Below are 16,711 nucleotides of genomic sequence, written 5' to 3' on the forward strand. Positions count from 1 at the left end.
TCGAAATTTGCGTCAAAGCCAGACAGCGGCATTCTGGGAAATGTAGTCTGATCCTTGAACAATATTTCACAAGAGGATGAAACTGCAGTTCTGTTCTTTGCCACAGAGGTGCAGTCTCTATCAAAGTAAGGTGAACCTTGAAAAGACTGCAGATATTCTTTTTCAACTTCTTTTTAATCTACATTCTTTGGTGTTTGTGCTTACTGAAATACACGTTTACGGCTACACTACCCCACTAGAAATATCTTGAGATGTCCTCTAGTGCGTGATTTACATTTACTATATTTTACTGAATCCCTAAACACAAACAGGTCTACTTGTACCGTTTTCCCCTGAACGCATCTCCCTTTAATCGTACGTTCCGTGCGTATGACGTCACAGGCGTTCATCTCGTTCCTCCTGTGGTCGGGGACCAGACCAGCTAGCTGAAAGCTAACTAATTGTATTTGTTTATTCTTAAAAGTTCTGAAGACGCAGTCATTATAAGGTCGGTTTCGGTGTCTGATTCTATAGGATATTATTTATCGTCAAATTCCTTCCGACGCCGTTTTCTCTCCGCTCCTGGAGAAAACACTGGTACGTATCAAATACGTTAGCTAGCTAGCTTACTTGGGAAATGTTCGCTACGCACAAGTGTGGCTGGGCCTTTAGGAACATAAAGCGGCAAAACCAGAAAGTGTTGAATAAACTTAGTGCCAGAGCAGATAGCTTTAGGTCCGTCAGCTGTGGTTTGTGAGTCCAATGTTTTATCCGGTTTTCTGCCTCAGCGTTAGTCATCATAAATCTGCTATCTAACATTGAAACGTAGCAACAGGCCTGTTCTGGCGCACGTGTTAATGCGCGACAAAATGCTTCTATCTTGAGTAAATTCTCAAGATCTGAGTAAGAATGTGTGTTTAGACCTGAGGAGAGGCACAGAGATCCATTACATTTTTCATAAGCCCTTCAGCAACAGGAAGACGTTGCGAGAAACTCGGGTCACTCAAAACTGTGACAACAAAATGCCGCCTGAATTATAACCGACTGTGTTGATGTTTCAGTGATAGTAGGATTTAAGGTGTGTCTGCCATTTTCTAAACTATTTTCATGTAGTGTAGGACTTCACGGCAGTGATCCCGAGTCGCCACTACTTTATTTATGTCAGCCATTTTAGATAAGTAAGTCCCTCGATGTTTTAATGTGCTTCAAGTGGCAAAGTGTTAAACTGCCGAGGCTTGTTTTAGTTAAAATGCGTCACTCACGTTTCTCTCTGTATTTTAGAGAGGTGTTTGTAGAAGGATTTGTCCACTTCCTGGTATCCTTACAGACAATCAGTGTGGACCGTCCTAAAGAAGTGGTTATCTCAGCTTCATGTAAAATATGACTCACATCCTTCAACTAGAAAAAAAACAAAGGCTAAAAATAGCAGGGTGAAATGGGGTTTTAGTTAATAAACACTAATAAATGTCTTTACTCTTTATATCTGCTTTTGGTTTGTAATACTGAGGGGTGGTGGTGCCTAAATCCTGTGGTCTGTTCAAACACTCATCACACCCCTGATTTATTTTTGCAGAGCCATGTACAATGGGATTGGCCTGACGACTCCGCGGGGCAGTGGCACCAATGGCTATGTGCAGCGCAACCTGTCGAGCCTGCGGGTCAAACGGCCGCGGGACGAGCGCGGCGGCGAGCGGGATGAGAAGGACCGGGAGAGGCTGGAGAGTCAGCTGAACCGGCAGCCGAATGCTGACATCCTGGAGCACCAACGGAAGAGGCAGCTGGAGGTCAAGTGTGCCGAGCTGCAAGACATGATGGAGGAGCAAGGGTAAAAGAACAGGCTGTGTTTCCATCAGGCTTCTGTAGTACACAGGTTTTCACTCACCTGAGCTGAGTTATTTAATCAGTCGCACGTTTATTAGTAAACAAAGATAGAAGTATCTAGATCAGATTGACTTGTGTGCATTGATCAAACCTGCTCTCTGCTTGGATGGTCAGGTATTCTGCTGAGGAGATTGAGGAGAAGGTGAACAGTTTCCGTATGATGCTGCAGGAGAAGCAGGAACCAGCTCCTGCCACCACCGAGAGACCAACGTAAGTACAACACTGGGAAACAACCTGAAGTTCTCTTCAGTAATGGTTCACTGTGGCTGCTCTGCAATGCTTTGTTAGTCTTTTTAGTGAATACTAAGAGCACCTCACTGGTTTCTAATGCACAGTGTTGGTAACAGAAAGCTGTTTGTTTGTTTCTCTCAGGGTGACAGAGACTCATGCCCTGGCTGCAGCCAACCAGCAGAAGAACGACCGCCTTCGTGCTGCGTTTGGTATCGCCAGCGACTACGTGGACGGATCGTCCTTCCACGCCGACCGCAAGGAGAAAGAGAAGGAGAAGAGAGAACAGGAACGTCTGGAGAGGGAGAGGCTGCAGCAGCAGAAATACACGTGAGCAGGACAAGAACAAAACACACCTACAGTGCTGTCGTACACATCAGATTACTTGGTGTTTTTTATGTCAGTCTAGTATCTCAGCCAATAAAAATATATGATATATGAGAACACAGATAAAAAGATACAGTCAGTTGAAGGATTACATAAACACAACAGCTAGTGTGATAATTAGTGATGTTGACAATACAACACTAGACAGTCAATAGTAATCAATATAAACACAATGTGCTGCTGTTCTACTTGTGTTGTATTGAGGGTGTGGTCACTGCTACAAGCAGTTGTGATTTATTTTTTCCTGATTTAATCTACAGAAGAATCATTCTGTGGTTCTTCAAGTTGTGTATGATTTTAGTTTGTACTGAATTTTAGGTTGTGTGTTTTACCTTCCAGACAGCAGCTGGTTTGTGTTTCTGCAGTTTTCTGTGAGAATCAGCTTCAGCAAATTTAAAACCTGTGTCGTTTCCTCTCTTCATTTTGAACATGTTTTGTATGAAAAAGCAGTTGTGAGCAGGGGCTGTAACAGACAGGTATTTAAAGAGAGAGACTCATCCATTCTTAGTCCACACTGAAATTAATATAAAACTGATCTATAGAGCTGATCTTATTTATTAGTCTGCTCACCCATCACCCAGCATCAGTCCTGTCCCTGACTGAAGGTCTGTTGCTCTCTCAGGTTGGTGGAAGACTCGGATGATTCAGATTCTCCTCCCAAGAAACGCAGTCGGAAGAAGAAGAAGAAAAACAAGAACAGAGACAGGTGAGAAAATGAACTTGATAAGAACACAAACAGACCTGAGACGAGTGGGTCTGACACTTTGTCTCCTCTCCCAGCAGCTCAGAGAGTCGCTCCCCATCTCCTCGCAAAGAGAAGAAGAAATCCAAGAAGAAGAAAAAGAAACGGTACTCCTCCACTCTCTTTAGTTTTAATGTTTCACCGAGTGATTTCACATTTACAGTGATTGTTAACTGGAAAACTTCTCTTTCAGTGAGGCGTCAGAAGAGTCTGAAGAAGAAGAGAGGTAGGTGTATTTAAATCATCGTCTTTTGTCTCATAAGAAATCCATGTAGGATCATACTGTAGAGGTCTGTTTGTATTATCGACGACTGTAGCTCAACAAGTTTAATTTTTGTTTCTAACAAATGCATACATTATGTGTCATGACTGAAAGCATGGGTTTATGTGTGGATCTGTTCCCACAGCTCCTCCGATGAGAAACAGAAGGTGTCGAAGAAAAAAAGAAAAAAGAGTGAAAGTTTGAGTCCTCCAAAAGGAAAGGCAGCGCGACGCAGGAGTGTCTCCTCCAGCTCCGCTCACAGGTACGAGGTGAAAACAGAAGTCCCAGAACTAAGTACTAACGTAGAGGCAATCTCAAAAATGTTTTCTGAATGAATAAACTTTGTATTAACCTGTCAGTTTGAATCACACTGAACCTTCTGTAGGATTATACTGAGCCAAGCCCGAGGCACAGGGAGATCTCAGTATCTGTGTCTTTTCCCCTCTGTGACATTAACAGCCCGTCTCCAGCTCCAGTGAGGTCACGTCACCAGGACCAAACTGCAAGAAAAGCTGATGATGGAAGACGGGAGAGATCGCCGGACAGAAGAAGACGGGGCTACGAGGAGCCCAGCCCACATCGTCAGGGAGGAGAGATGGTAAGGCTGGAATATCCCAGACTAACTGTGAACTGATCTGTTTTTTACTCTGTTGTGAAGAGCGAGTACAAAATAACACCAATAAATCTTTCCCGCCATCTAGAAAAGGTCCAATCTCGAGAGAGAGAAAGAGCGACCAGTCGAGACGGAGAAGACTTCTGCCAGGAGGAGACACGACTCCTCATCCCCTTCTCCACCACCGCAGACAGAAAAAAGCTGGGACAGAGAGAAAGGAAGGAGATCCAGGAGCAAACAGAGGGAGAGTGAGAGAGGGAGGCGCTCCAGAAGCAGAGAGATGCCGAAAGGGAGGCGTTCAAGAAGCAAAGACAAGGAGCGGGAGAGAGGAAGGCGCTCGAGGAGCAGAGAGATGGACAAAGGAAGGCGATCAAGGAGCAGAGAAAATGAGAGGGAGAGAGGGAAGCGCTCCAGAAGTAGAGAGGTGGAGAAAAGGAGGCGTTCGAGGAGCAGAGAGGTGGAGAAAGCGAGGCGTTCGAGGAGCAGAGAGGTGGAGAAAGCGAGGCGTTCGAGGAGCAGAGATGTGGAGAGAGGAAGGCGCTCAAAGAGCAGAGAAAAGAGGGACAAAGGAAAGGAGAGCGCTCCTCAGAGGACCAGACATGACTCTTCCTCATCCCCCTCACCTCCTCCTCGTCCACCTAGACAGGAGACGAGGAGCGAAAGGAGCAGAGACGCTGAGCGGGAAAAAGACAGGAATAAACAGGACAAAAAGACAAGGCATGACTCCTCGTCCCCCTCTCCTCCTCCTCCTGAAAAGGACAGAGCAAGGAGGGAGAGGAGTGGAGAGAGGGAGCGCAGGACTGAGAGAGATCCACCACCCAGGGCGCCCAATGAAAGGGAGAACAGGAAAGATGCTGGGAAGAGACAGGAGAGGGAGGTGTCTCCTCGTCAACAGAAAAATGAGAGGAGAAGGGACAGAGAACCATCTCACGATTCACTGTCACCCTCCTCTCGTTCACCCGTCACCAACGGGCGTCAAAGAGAAAGAGAGAACGAGAGGAGAAGAGAAAAAGAGCGGGAGAGCACCAAGGAGAGGGACAGGCATCTGAACAAACAGGAGGAACAAGACCGAGAGCGAGGTCAGGACAGCGGCAGGAAGAGAGGCGAGGCTGTCCGATCGTCTGCAGAGACGAGGAGAGATGGATCAAGACCCGCAGAGAAAAGCACGAGCGAAAGACCAGACGTGAACGACAGACAGGAGAAGACGAGAAGCCCTCCAAGAAAGGAGAAACGCGACGAGAAGGCGAAACAGGCGGAGAAAAGAAAGGAGAGCAGCAGCAGCAGTAGCAGCAGCAGCAGCAGCAGCAGCAGTAGCAGCAGCGATAGTGACAGCGACAGCTCCTCATCCTCATCTTCATCCTCCTCTTCCTCCTCATCCTCATCCTCTGAAGATGAGACCAAAGGCAAAGAAGGCTGGGTCAGCAGGGAGGGAGAAAGCTAGCCCTGCAAAAAACGCTCCAGCTTCCATCGGGGCTGCAGTTCAGAGGTATATAACCAACGGACGACAGGAGGGCTCGGCCTCCGTGTCCGAGGGCGACGGACCCAGACGGTCAGCAGAAGGACAGAGAAGATGGGAAAGATAAACGAGAGAGGGAGAGACCTCCTCACAGAGCTGCCGCTGAGAGCTACCCTCCACGAACAAAAGGCCAGGAGCGATACAGCCCCACACAGACGGAGAGCCCCAGTCCTCCTCCCTCCCCACCCAACAGAGGCAGCAGCAGGCACCCACCATCAGAGGGCGAGGCAGAGAAAACAAGGGTGGAGGTGAAGGACAGGGAGAGAGGGAGGGACAGGAGGCCTCCAAGATCCAGCCCTCCAGCCAGGAGGTCACGCTCTCCGCCCCAGAAAACCACCGCCGCCGCCTCCCCGGCCCGTCGCACTCCACCAAGGCAGTATCAGGAACCCCCGTCCAGATCCAGGAGAGCGTCTCCTCCTCCTCCTCCGACCTGGTCAGACCGGGAGAGAGACAGGCAGAGGGACAGAGACAGAGAGAGGGACAGAGAACGAGAGAGGGACAGAGAACGTGAGCGGGTGGCCAGAAGGAGCAGATCCAGATCCAGAAGTCCAAGGAGGCGCAGCCGGTCCAGGTCTAGAAGCCCGAGGAGGAGAAGCCCCCCCAGCAGGTAAGACCAGAACGCCTCGCAACTGCCGTGTTTGAGTAACTGAAGTTTGATAATGAGCGTGGTCACAGCAGCATCTCTCTTTATGTTGAGGAGCTGAAAATCATCTGTCTCTAATACTTTGACCCTCCAGGTCTCGTCGCTCTCCCTCCCCTCAGCGGCGAAGGAGGAGCAGTCGCTCCCTCTCCCGAGAGCGAGGGAGAGAGAGGGAACAGGAGAGGACCAGGAGGGAGGTAGAACAGGAGAGAGGGAGAGAAAAGGAGCAACTGCCCCCAAAAGATGTTCGTCAACCCGGCAGGTCCTCCTCCTCCTCGTCCTCCTCCAGCTCCTCCTCGTCCTCCTCCTCCTCCCCCTCACCGCCTCCAGAAAGGAAAGAGACAAAAACCTCAGCAGAGAAAGACGGGAGAAGAGACAGAGAGGACGAGAGGAAGGAGGACAGAGAGCAGAAAAGTCGTTCTTCTTCCTCACAGGGCCCCTCCAAAGACTCCTCCTCCCACGCTCCACCCTCAGGTAGGAGAGGCTCCCAGTCAGACTCCAGGCGCTCCGACGTGACCTCCAGGAGGTCTCCGACTGGCAGCCAATCAGACGCCAAACAGTCGTCACGTGGTCCAAGCAGGAAGCAGTCGCCGCCGGCCCCTCAGCCGCCACAGCAGACGGCGAGGAGTGAGAGCGCTGTCAACGGCAAGGAAGCAAACAAGAAGAGCAGCAGGAGCAGCAGCTCCTCCTCCTCCTCCTCCTCTTCATCCTCCTCCTCTTCCTCGTCTTCGTCCTCCTCCTCAGACAGTTCTGACTCTGAGGTGGAGCAGGGAAAGAGGTAAGCAGGAAATGTTTTCATGATCAGATTATAATAAAACAGATTAAACATTTACACACTGCTTGGTAACATTTACCTTTTTGTTTTTAACAGTAAAACAACCAAAGCTCAAAGTTCTCCTTCATCATCCTCCTCCTCTGACAATGAAAAGGAAACAAAGAACAAGAGGTGAGAGGAGGAGAAAAAACACTCCCTTTTCTCCTGAAGCTTTTGTTTGGGTCTCAAACACAGATAAAGTCATACTGATGACGTTGTTATGTAAAGGGTAAAAATGGCTGCTCTAGTCTGAGGAAGGAAGATGACTTCACTTAATGAACACGTGATTCAAAGTGAATCTGTCCCACATGTAACCACAACAATGACATTGTTTTCTGGTGGTTTGTGGAGAGTGATTTGATAATGAAAAGAAAAAAAGCAGAAGAAAGAACCTAATGATAGAAGATACATCATCATCATTTTCTTTTTAAACTCTGACACTTGTGTTCTGCTCTCAGCCCTGTCAGGCCTCAGAGGGTGCCGGCTGATTCACTGAGAGATTCTCGCTCACTCAGTTATTCTCCTCCAAGATACATGAGAGCACCGTCCTCACCCAGCCGCAGGTCTGTACCCTCAGAGACCTAACCCTAACCCTGAGACACAGTCCTGACTCTGATTATTCCAGAAAATAAACAGTGAGCAGCTAAAGTTTCTGATCCTTCAGGTTTAGTTGATCAGATCATCTTCACAGATGAACACCACTGTTCTGATGTTTGAAGTAAGAAGCTAATGTTAGGCTATAAACCAACTACACCACGGTCACATGACGTCAACGTCTCCACCACTAAGCTTCCAACTGGTCATTTCATTTAGCTCTGAGCTCTTCTCCAAAAGCCTTTCTTCTTAGAAAGTTAGTGAGAGTTTGAAAGAGCGTGAGTAGAAACACAACGAGGCTGTAAAGGTGGACTGGTGAGTAGATGGGTTTTCATGTTAACGTCCCCGACAACCTCTGTAGTCTCATTTAGACACTCGTTAGCAACCGCCTTTTTTAAGACACGTAAAAGCTTCAAACATCAGGAGTGGGGGATTTACTGACCCATTTTATGTCGGAGAATCAAACCTGAAAATGTCTTGAGCTTGTGTTAAAACCACAGACCTTATTTCAGACATTTAACCAGAAACACACTGACAACAGGAAGAGCTAACATGCTAACATGCTAGCTGACCTCCATGGTTTCAGGATCAGTGCTGCAGCTCTCTCCAGCTGTGGGATGCCTTAATTCTCATGTACCTCTGTGCCTGTTCTGCACAGAACCTGCAGTGTTTGTGGAAATGTTCAGTAGAAGTGCTGATTAGTCTTTTCCCCTGTCCTGGTAGGAGCGGCAGCAGGCAGTCACCGAGCCGCTCGTCGACCAGCAGACGAAGGAAATGAGCTGACGGCTCAGAGACGCCTCCTTACTTCCTCTCGTTTGTTCCTCCGTTCACCTCTGGGCTGGTTTGAACCGGGCTACAACATGAACTTCACAGCCAGCGGTCAGTAGATACACATCTGTGAATGTCAGGGGACTCATTTTGTTTCTGAGCCGCCGCACAGTAATCACCAATGTGTTTGTTTTTTTTAAGCAGGGACGACCGAGGCTGGCTTGTACATTTATTTTTATGAGCTGAATAAGAATCGTACACATTCACTCACATGAACACAGCTACGTAAAATTCAACTCTAACAATGTTCTCTGTACTTGTACCGTTGATTGCGTTCGACCTGTAGATATGAGCTGTCTGTATTTTGGTTATTATCATGTAACAGATGCGCGACCTCCATTTAATGTGAGCAGAAACTGAAACGTGGTTAATTTCTTTGTTAAAAATGGTTAATGATAATAAAAGGCAATTGTACATTTTATTTGTGTGAAATTCAGTTGGTGTGATCCATCCAACCTAAAGTCTGATATTTACAGTTTTCTTATTGTCAACAAATCCCAGGGAGTGTTTCCTGTTTGCATCCAAAGCCTGACAGATCTTAATCCTCTGAGCCTCAGAAACTCAGAGTATTACAAACTAATATGGGCAGTGTTTGCTCAAACCTCCGAGCTGTGGACGGAAGAATTACCCAACGTTAACTGTGACCGGACACTGGATTCAGCTGCTGTTGCAACACTGAAACTGGGATGGCGACATCGGTGTGTGGCGTGTCTTTACCAGCAGGATCCTCTCACATTAGTCAGTTTTTGAACACTGTGTTTTAGCAGCTTTGGTTAAAACTCCAGAGTTATTGATATAAACTCACTGTGCAAACGTCAAACACAAGCAGGTGTAAGTAAGATGTTTTAACTTTAGTGGAAATAAACAAGGCTGAGTTAGACATGGTTTGGATCTTGTAAACTAATTTGTCAGAGTTGATGTTTTTGTCTTTGTTTAAAATGGCACAGGCTTAATCAGCCCTTTATGACTTTTCCTGTAGAGATGCTGACATTAGTGGTTCATGAATGAGATCAAATCTAATTTTAAAGAACTACAGGGACGAAAAAAGCATCAAAATTGTGGACATGACTATTCCATGATTAACCTTTTTTATTATTAGCTGTCTCCTCTTTTGTTGTTTCTTTTTTTTTTATAACCTCATATGAGTTAGATTCAGTCTATTCAATAAAATAATTCACCCTGGGTTATGACACAGCGGTGGCACAGACTGTAGGTTTTTCCCACATGACGTGAACGCAGCATCAGATGATGAGAGTGGGTCATCAGCTGCAGACAGTCAGGTGTGGTCGGCGGAGAGACATTCCGACCAGAGCGGTGATCCAGCGGGACTTCACCGGGACAGAGACACCGTCTACCGCGGATCCGTCAACATGACCCACCGGACGGGCACCGAGTACACGAGACGACCGCGGTAAGTGTTTCTAAACGGGCTCGCTCAAAGTTTCTCCGGGGGAGTGAAGTTTTCTGACGTCTTGGGTGTTGAGAGCAAGTCGGTGGCAGGCAGGCAGGCAGGCAGGCCGGGGTCAGGCCCGGAGACCGTCACTCCAGACTGGATCAGAAAAACCTGGAAGTTGTAACGTTTTCTTGGTTGTAGGCAGCGGTACACACCGTAAAACACACAAAAAGACATTTTATGTGTTGTTATGACTTCTTTGTCATTTCGGTTGAAGTAGTCAGCGCTTAACGTGAAGACATTTTTGTTTAATTTGCTGTTTCATACCGCTCATGGATCACCACCTACGGAAAATGTTTTGGCAGTTGAAAACTTAAACGACCGTTGGAATAAACTGTCGTTTAACGTTCAGACAAGTGAGTATGATGTTATTTAATGTGCGCCGAATTGAAGAGCGTGTTTTAATACGCTACTCACCTGTCCTCACGAGTAAAGAAGGCTGAGCTGTAGCAGCATTAATTTGAATTTCCGTAAAGTAAGAGATTTTCAAGGGGAATTTGGCTTGACGTTCTAGGACAAGGTGAGTTGATGGTCACACACAAACCCTCGTGCTCCAACGGCTCGACTACAACCATATGAATAAAATATAGTCTCTTTGCAGCTGTTTCTTTACAAGATTTATATAAAGGTTTAACGTTAGTCTTCCGTTGAACCAGTAGTGCTGTAGATGTCTCTCAGTTGACCTGCACTGATTGACGCGTTCGGGGGAATTTTACGCCAAACTGCGTTCAAAATCTTAGCAAAAATTAGCTTGGCAAGTGCTCGTACCTCATATTAAACGACTGAATACTTTTTCTCAAACAGTGGGTATCATACTTCAATTCGTCGTGTATAGATGTACAATGGTGCATTAACTTCAGTGGTTTTTTTTTTTTTTGCTGTATGTCACACATCTGTCCTTCAGTTAAACCAAAGTCCCTCTGCAGCGTCTCTGGTTTAACGCCGCCGAGCTCCGGACCAAGCGGAAAAAACTAATACTCAAATGACATATTTTTAATAAAACAAATGCAGTTTGGGGGAATTCATATAAGCCGAATTGATGGGTGACGAGTGAAAGACTCAATAAGAGCTGTAATTTTATTGGATCAGGTGTTTACCTTCGCTGATATACAAAAAATCATTATTGAAAAGTTTTTAAGCGGCGATTCGCAGTCGCCTCTGGAGGCCAAGGGTCGCTTACTGGGGCTAGATTCACTCATATTAGGAAGGTCCCATTATTTACTTTGAAAGGCAGCCTTTCCTGTTTTCATGGAAAATTGTCCCAGCGTTAGCTAGCTTAGCTCTCCTTCCCTAATGTAGCTTAGCTTTAGACTCTTATTGTTGTTTCCTAGCTAACCCAGCTAAGTTATAGGATGGGGGGTGGATAGGGCAGGGTGAGGAAGTTATATTTAGTGACTCAGCTGTTGTTTGAAGAACAGGGAGGGAGGTAAGGAGGGACACAGCTATCAAAAATGAACTGAGCTGCATTCATCGGTGTGATTTGATCTAACCTCATTTACTCTCCCCTTTCTCTGTTTAGCACCTTTTAAACCTGGACTAAAGAGGAGAGAAGTGAGACCCTCTCTGTGTAATGAAACAGGGAATGGTCAACTTTTTACCCAACCACCAGAGGAACTGAAGTGACATTAAGGGATCAACTCAAAGGAACCTCAGCAGATGTAACCACTACTGCACCGCCTCGAAAAGAGGAACATCTCTGTTTCTCACTTCTTTTAAAAAAGGGATGGAGTTAATGAGGGAGCAGAGGAGGAGTTCAGGGCAATAACTGGATTTACAATCACTTATCACGTCACCCACTCATTTGGCTGACAGAGCAACAACCACCAAACGTCTGATCCCTCCATCATGGAGCCTTAGATGAGTGAGTGTCAGTGTTTAGATGCGTAGAGCTCAGTGAAGACGTGACGCTCAGTGTGGGAGTGCATCCAAGGGACGAAGGAGGGAGTGTCCACGCTGCACTGACACACTGTGGATGTCAAAATTGATGAGTCGTCACAAGTTGGAAATCCCCTGAAGGAGTTTCATTGGGTGGAACTGGAACTAAGGTGGAACCACGCGGCCGGTCGTAGCCGTCAAGCATGAATCATAACTGCAGCGCTCTGAAGAAATGTTCCATGTTCTGCCGGCTGCTGTGGTTTCACTTTGAAACCAAAGAGACTGATGTGAACATCTGAACTGAAACTCAAACTAAACCGTGCAGAGAATCAACTGGAAATGTTCTCTCGTTGGAACGGGAACGCCTGGGATTTCTGGACAAACTCCTGCGCTGCTCTGAGCTCGTAGCATCGGGAGGTGGAACAAACAAACGACAGGAACAGGAGCAGGAACATCACCTCCTCCTATGAAACTGATTTTACTTGGAAATTCAGTCAGAGGCCATCCAGATGGCGGGGAAAGACTACAATCATCTCTTTAAACTGCTCATCATTGGAGACTCCAGTTAGTGCTTTTATAGTTATTCACAAAGCCTGTTGTCTACGGAGTCCCAGAGGAGACAAATCACATTAATAGGCTGTGCACGATGCTTTAAATCATGTTCCTCTTTAGCTGCTCGATTACAAATGAAACGTTTCAGTCACGCTCACAACCTGCAGTGAAAATAGACTGATTATATGATCAGTTCAGAAAGCTCTGGTTTCAGTCACAGACTAATGAGCTAGATATCTCAGAGTGGTGTTTTTTGTTGAGATGACTGAGGTTGTGTGAGGTGAGGCGTTCAGGGAGCGGACTGCAGGAGAGGACACGTGTTGTGATGTTGATGGTGAAGCTCTCTGATCGTCAGAACTGACCTCTGCAAAGATCTGAGGCTGAACAACACTGAGCTCAGAAGAAGCACGTCACTGTTTAAATGTGGTCAGGTGTTTGTTCTCTGTCACAGGTTAACGTCTTTATTTGAGTTTTGTTCATGTGACTGTCTGAGAGGAAACAGCTGCGTCAGTGATCAGATGTTGGTTTATTACTGAAGCTCAGGAGCATTAGACTGAACCTCTAACCCTAACCCACACCTGAGCTGACTCTTCACTGCCTAAATTCACCTCCCTGGACTTTGTTTTATTGAACAGGTTTATTACTTAGTTTTTATCATCTTGGATAAAAGCGTCTGATGAAACGAAGCTGTAAACTGCTGCAGGTTTCCGAGCTGTCAGACGTACTCTGCTGTTTTCTCTTGGAGGTGCTGTGCATGCTTAAGGTTGGGAACGTTTTGCAGGAAATGCTGAGTCATTGTAGATTACCTTCCTCCCTGCAGGAACAGCGATTAGATTTCATTGTATCACTGCTGTGAGGCCCAGATACAGTTCAGTGGAGACGGTCTCAGGCAGCGTTGATCCGGTCTGTGATCTGGGTTTGTTTAGTCGTGTTTTAACGAACCATTTGAATGATTATTTATCGATGTGTTCAGAAATGTCAGGCCTGTTTGTCGCCTCTGGGACTCTGTATCATGCAATCAATACTGTGATAAATGACGATGTTTTCCTCTGTGCCTGCAGACATTCAGCCTTTTCTTAATGTTTTCTTATTGTAGAAGGAGAGTAACTCTGCTGCTTCACTCTGCTTCTCTGGGCGTTTCACAGCTGATTAGTTTCATTTTTTCTGAGCTCAGCCTGCTCTTCTTTCTTGCATAGTTTCACTTTTGTCAGGCCGTCATATTTATTTTCTGCCTTTACTGGAAGCAGGCTGTGGGCAGGATGGGATGGTCTCAGCGCTCTGAGAGTAAACCTCACACAGAACCGGTTTGTCTGTTCCTGATTGGTCCCATTCGTTTCCTCAGAGCGAGCTAGGTGCTAATCTTGTCCCTGTGATCTCACTCTCTCTCTCAGATGTGGGGAAAAGCAGCCTTCTCCTCCGCTTCGCAGACAATTCCTTCTCTGGTGAGTTTTCACAACTGAAAGTCAAACTGCAGCTCGTATTTAATAAACCTCCTCAGGTCAGGAAATCACTTGAGTCTGGACAGAAAGCTCAGACTGGCAGAGATCAGGCTCTGTGTTCAGGTAAAGCATTTTATGGAGACGAGTCATCTTATCTGCAGGGTTTATCGGAGCTGTCCTGACCTGCCAGCTCCGCAGCCTTTAACACAACACACAGGCGTTTTGGGGGAAGGGTGAAAACATGGAGTCAAATCTGGAACTTTTCATTCAGAATCACAACAACCCTCCTCAGAAATATTGATTATTGACACGTGATCTTTGATTATTAAACCTCTGCTTCAGCTGAAGGTGGAATCATCACTGTGGTTTCCTGATGCTCCTTCAGCAGATGTTGGATTAAACAGAAGTAAAAGCACGTTAATATTCACTTTCCAACCAGTCAGGTCGTCACAGGCACAAAGCAGCACATTATATTCACAGATAGAAAGGAAGCGAGTCTGTTTCAGGAAGTGAAGAAGTGATCCTCAGAATCTGTGCTGCTGTTGTCTGACGGCTCCTCCGTCTCCTGCAGGCAGCTACATCACCACCATCGGCGTGGACTTTAAGATCCGAACGGTCGACATCGACGGAGAGCGGGTGAAGCTGCAGATCTGGGACACGGCGGGTCAGGAGAGATTCAGGACCATCACGTCAACGTGAGCATCTCCACACTCGAACAGATCTCATGTTCAGGAGTCTGCCTCACCTGTGTCACCTGACTCTCTGTGTCCTCCCTCTCTCTCCAGGTACTACAGGAACACCCACGGGGTCATTATTGTTTACGACGTGACAAATCCAGAGTCATTTGTGAATGTTAAGAGGTGGTTAAATGAAATCTCCCAGAACTGTGACAACGTCTGCAAGATCCTGGGTGAGTCCGCTGCTCTGCTCCAACTTCTTTATGACCCAGGAACCAAAACTAAATCAAACTTTCACTAGCTGAGGTAAAAATAAAGTTTGAGTGAAAACGCTCCTGGAGAAGTTCCTGCTTCCTCAGGAAGTTCAAAGTTTATTAATATGTCAAAAAGTACCACTCTTAATGAGCTGTAACACTTTGAAGGGGAGGAGTTTGAGTTTGATGAAAATAATAAACTGGAATCAGCCTTTGTCGTCGTTGACGTGCAGATAAAGCTCCTGCTTCTTTCCTCAGTGGGAAACAAGAACGACGACCCCGCCAGGAAACAGGTGGATACCCAGGATGCAGTGCGTTTTGGGGAGTCGGTGGGTGTTCGAGTCTTTGAGACGAGTGCCAAAGAGAACATCAACGTAGAGGAGGTAACTGTTCATGTAACAGCGTATGAAGTGATTTGCCTCTTCGATGCGTAGACGTTCTAAAGTTCCTGTCTCTGTTGTGTTCAGATGTTCATGGCCTTCACCCACATGGTGCTCCGGGCCAAGAAGCAGAGCCAGAACCGAGCGGAGAGGGAGCGAGAGCGGGAGAAGGACACGGTCAACATCAACGCCCAGAGAGACCGAGACCGCAGGAAGAGAGGGAAGAAATGCTGCTGAGACACAGACGCCGCCGCTCATCGCTTCACTGGACAAAGATTGGGAAAACTGTGCCTTAGGAGATAAGTGTGTGTTTCAAACTGAACGTGCGGTTCACTCTTTACTATGCCAAGTTACAACACAGCAGACTGCAGGCTGTACTGCAGGGTGTTAGAGTAACTGAGGGATTCAGTCTGTCTGCACTGACTTCATGTAGCAGCCTGGAGGACGCCGCAGTTAAAGGACCAGTCTGATGCTTTCAGGGGTTTTTGTGTCAAATATAAAAGCAGGCTGTAGTGTTGGTGTTTAGAGTGGGTTTATCCATCCTCTGCACCGGATGATTTAACGCTCCGTTAGTCTGCTGACTGCTGATCACTTGTTTTGTTTGACATTTCCAATTTAAGAAAAGACAAATCTTCACTAATCAGAAGCTTCAGTTCTAAAACGACACACGACACCTGAACTCATCACAGAGCATCAGGTGAAAAGTCAGAGCTGATGAGCTGACTGATTTTCATCCTGCAGTGAAACAGGTTGGTTCACTGACTGATCAGAAACACCACAGTCTGCTTCGAGACGTGATGTGAGGCGTTCACTGTAACTGTGGTAACTAGCTAACAGGTGGAGAAACATTGGTCTGGTCCTTTGACTGTGCTCTGGTGACCCACTGGTTTGTGCCTGTGTCTTTTTGTCTTAATACAGAACAAGTATTTTACCACTGAAAGGGAACTGGTTATAGTTTGTTACTAAACCGTAACCGTGACACACTAACAGGTGTGACGAGTGCAGTCTGTTTGCTTTACTTCATCCAGCTGAGGTCAGTAACCTCCGACTACAGTCTGTGTAACCTCCACAAAGACGAGCCCAAAATGTTCGAGTCAGTATCTTGTTTTTTTTAATGTAAATCTCTGTTGCCTAGCGAACGTGTCCAAATCAAATAAAGCAATAAATCCTGAATTTGACTGAATCGAAAAACATTTCCTCACACAGCTCAGCGCTGCAGATAATTAAAGTTTGTGACCAAGATGATCAACCTGTTCCTAAAACCCAGCAGCTGAAGTCTCTGATTCCACACTCTGAAGAGTCATGATGAGTGAGATTAAGCCTCCGTCACTGCTGAAGCTCCGAGTGTTTAACACTGAAAATCATCTCCTCACAGTTACAGCCTGTTTTAACTGACACACAGTTTAACAGATGAATTCACAGAAACAAACTGGTGAAGTTCCAGCTGTTTTTTTTCCTCCAGATGTTTTAAAACCTTGAGTCGAGCCTCAGAGAAATAAAACACACCGATTCTTTCTGTCAGTAAAAGCAGTATCGAGTAGAATACTCAGAGTAGAAATACTCGATTACAGCTCAAAGTTCTGCTGATGTAACTTCA

The 16,711-nt window shown here is 46.4% G+C and overlaps 2 protein-coding genes across 2 annotated transcripts; both read left to right on the top strand.

The window, feature by feature from the left end:
* The first annotated feature begins 356 nt into the window (after positions 1–356).
* srrm2 (serine/arginine repetitive matrix 2) lies at positions 357–8,905 on the top strand. Its single transcript, XM_018668092.2, has 15 exons — positions 357–576; positions 1,553–1,804; positions 1,975–2,070; positions 2,233–2,418; positions 3,098–3,181; positions 3,259–3,324; positions 3,411–3,443; positions 3,625–3,741; positions 3,939–4,077; positions 4,181–5,530; positions 5,590–6,215; positions 6,346–7,026; positions 7,120–7,194; positions 7,521–7,625; positions 8,380–8,905. The coding sequence occupies exons 2-15, from the start codon at positions 1,557–1,559 to the stop codon at positions 8,432–8,434; spliced, it is 3,861 nt and encodes a 1,286-aa protein (XP_018523608.1). The 5' UTR covers positions 357–576; positions 1,553–1,556; the 3' UTR covers positions 8,435–8,905.
* Positions 8,906–9,726: 821 nt separating this feature from the next.
* On the top strand, positions 9,727–16,287 carry si:dkey-16l2.16 (ras-related protein Rab-35). Its single transcript, XM_018668698.2, has 7 exons — positions 9,727–9,895; positions 11,457–12,376; positions 13,756–13,806; positions 14,375–14,498; positions 14,589–14,713; positions 14,993–15,117; positions 15,202–16,287. The coding sequence occupies exons 2-7, from the start codon at positions 12,322–12,324 to the stop codon at positions 15,349–15,351; spliced, it is 630 nt and encodes a 209-aa protein (XP_018524214.1). The 5' UTR covers positions 9,727–9,895; positions 11,457–12,321; the 3' UTR covers positions 15,352–16,287.
* The last annotated feature ends 424 nt before the right edge of the window (positions 16,288–16,711 follow it).

The sequence above is a fragment of the Lates calcarifer genome, linkage group LG11, assembly GCF_001640805.2.
Source record: "Lates calcarifer isolate ASB-BC8 linkage group LG11, TLL_Latcal_v3, whole genome shotgun sequence".
Lineage (NCBI taxonomy): Eukaryota > Metazoa > Chordata > Actinopteri > Centropomidae > Lates > Lates calcarifer.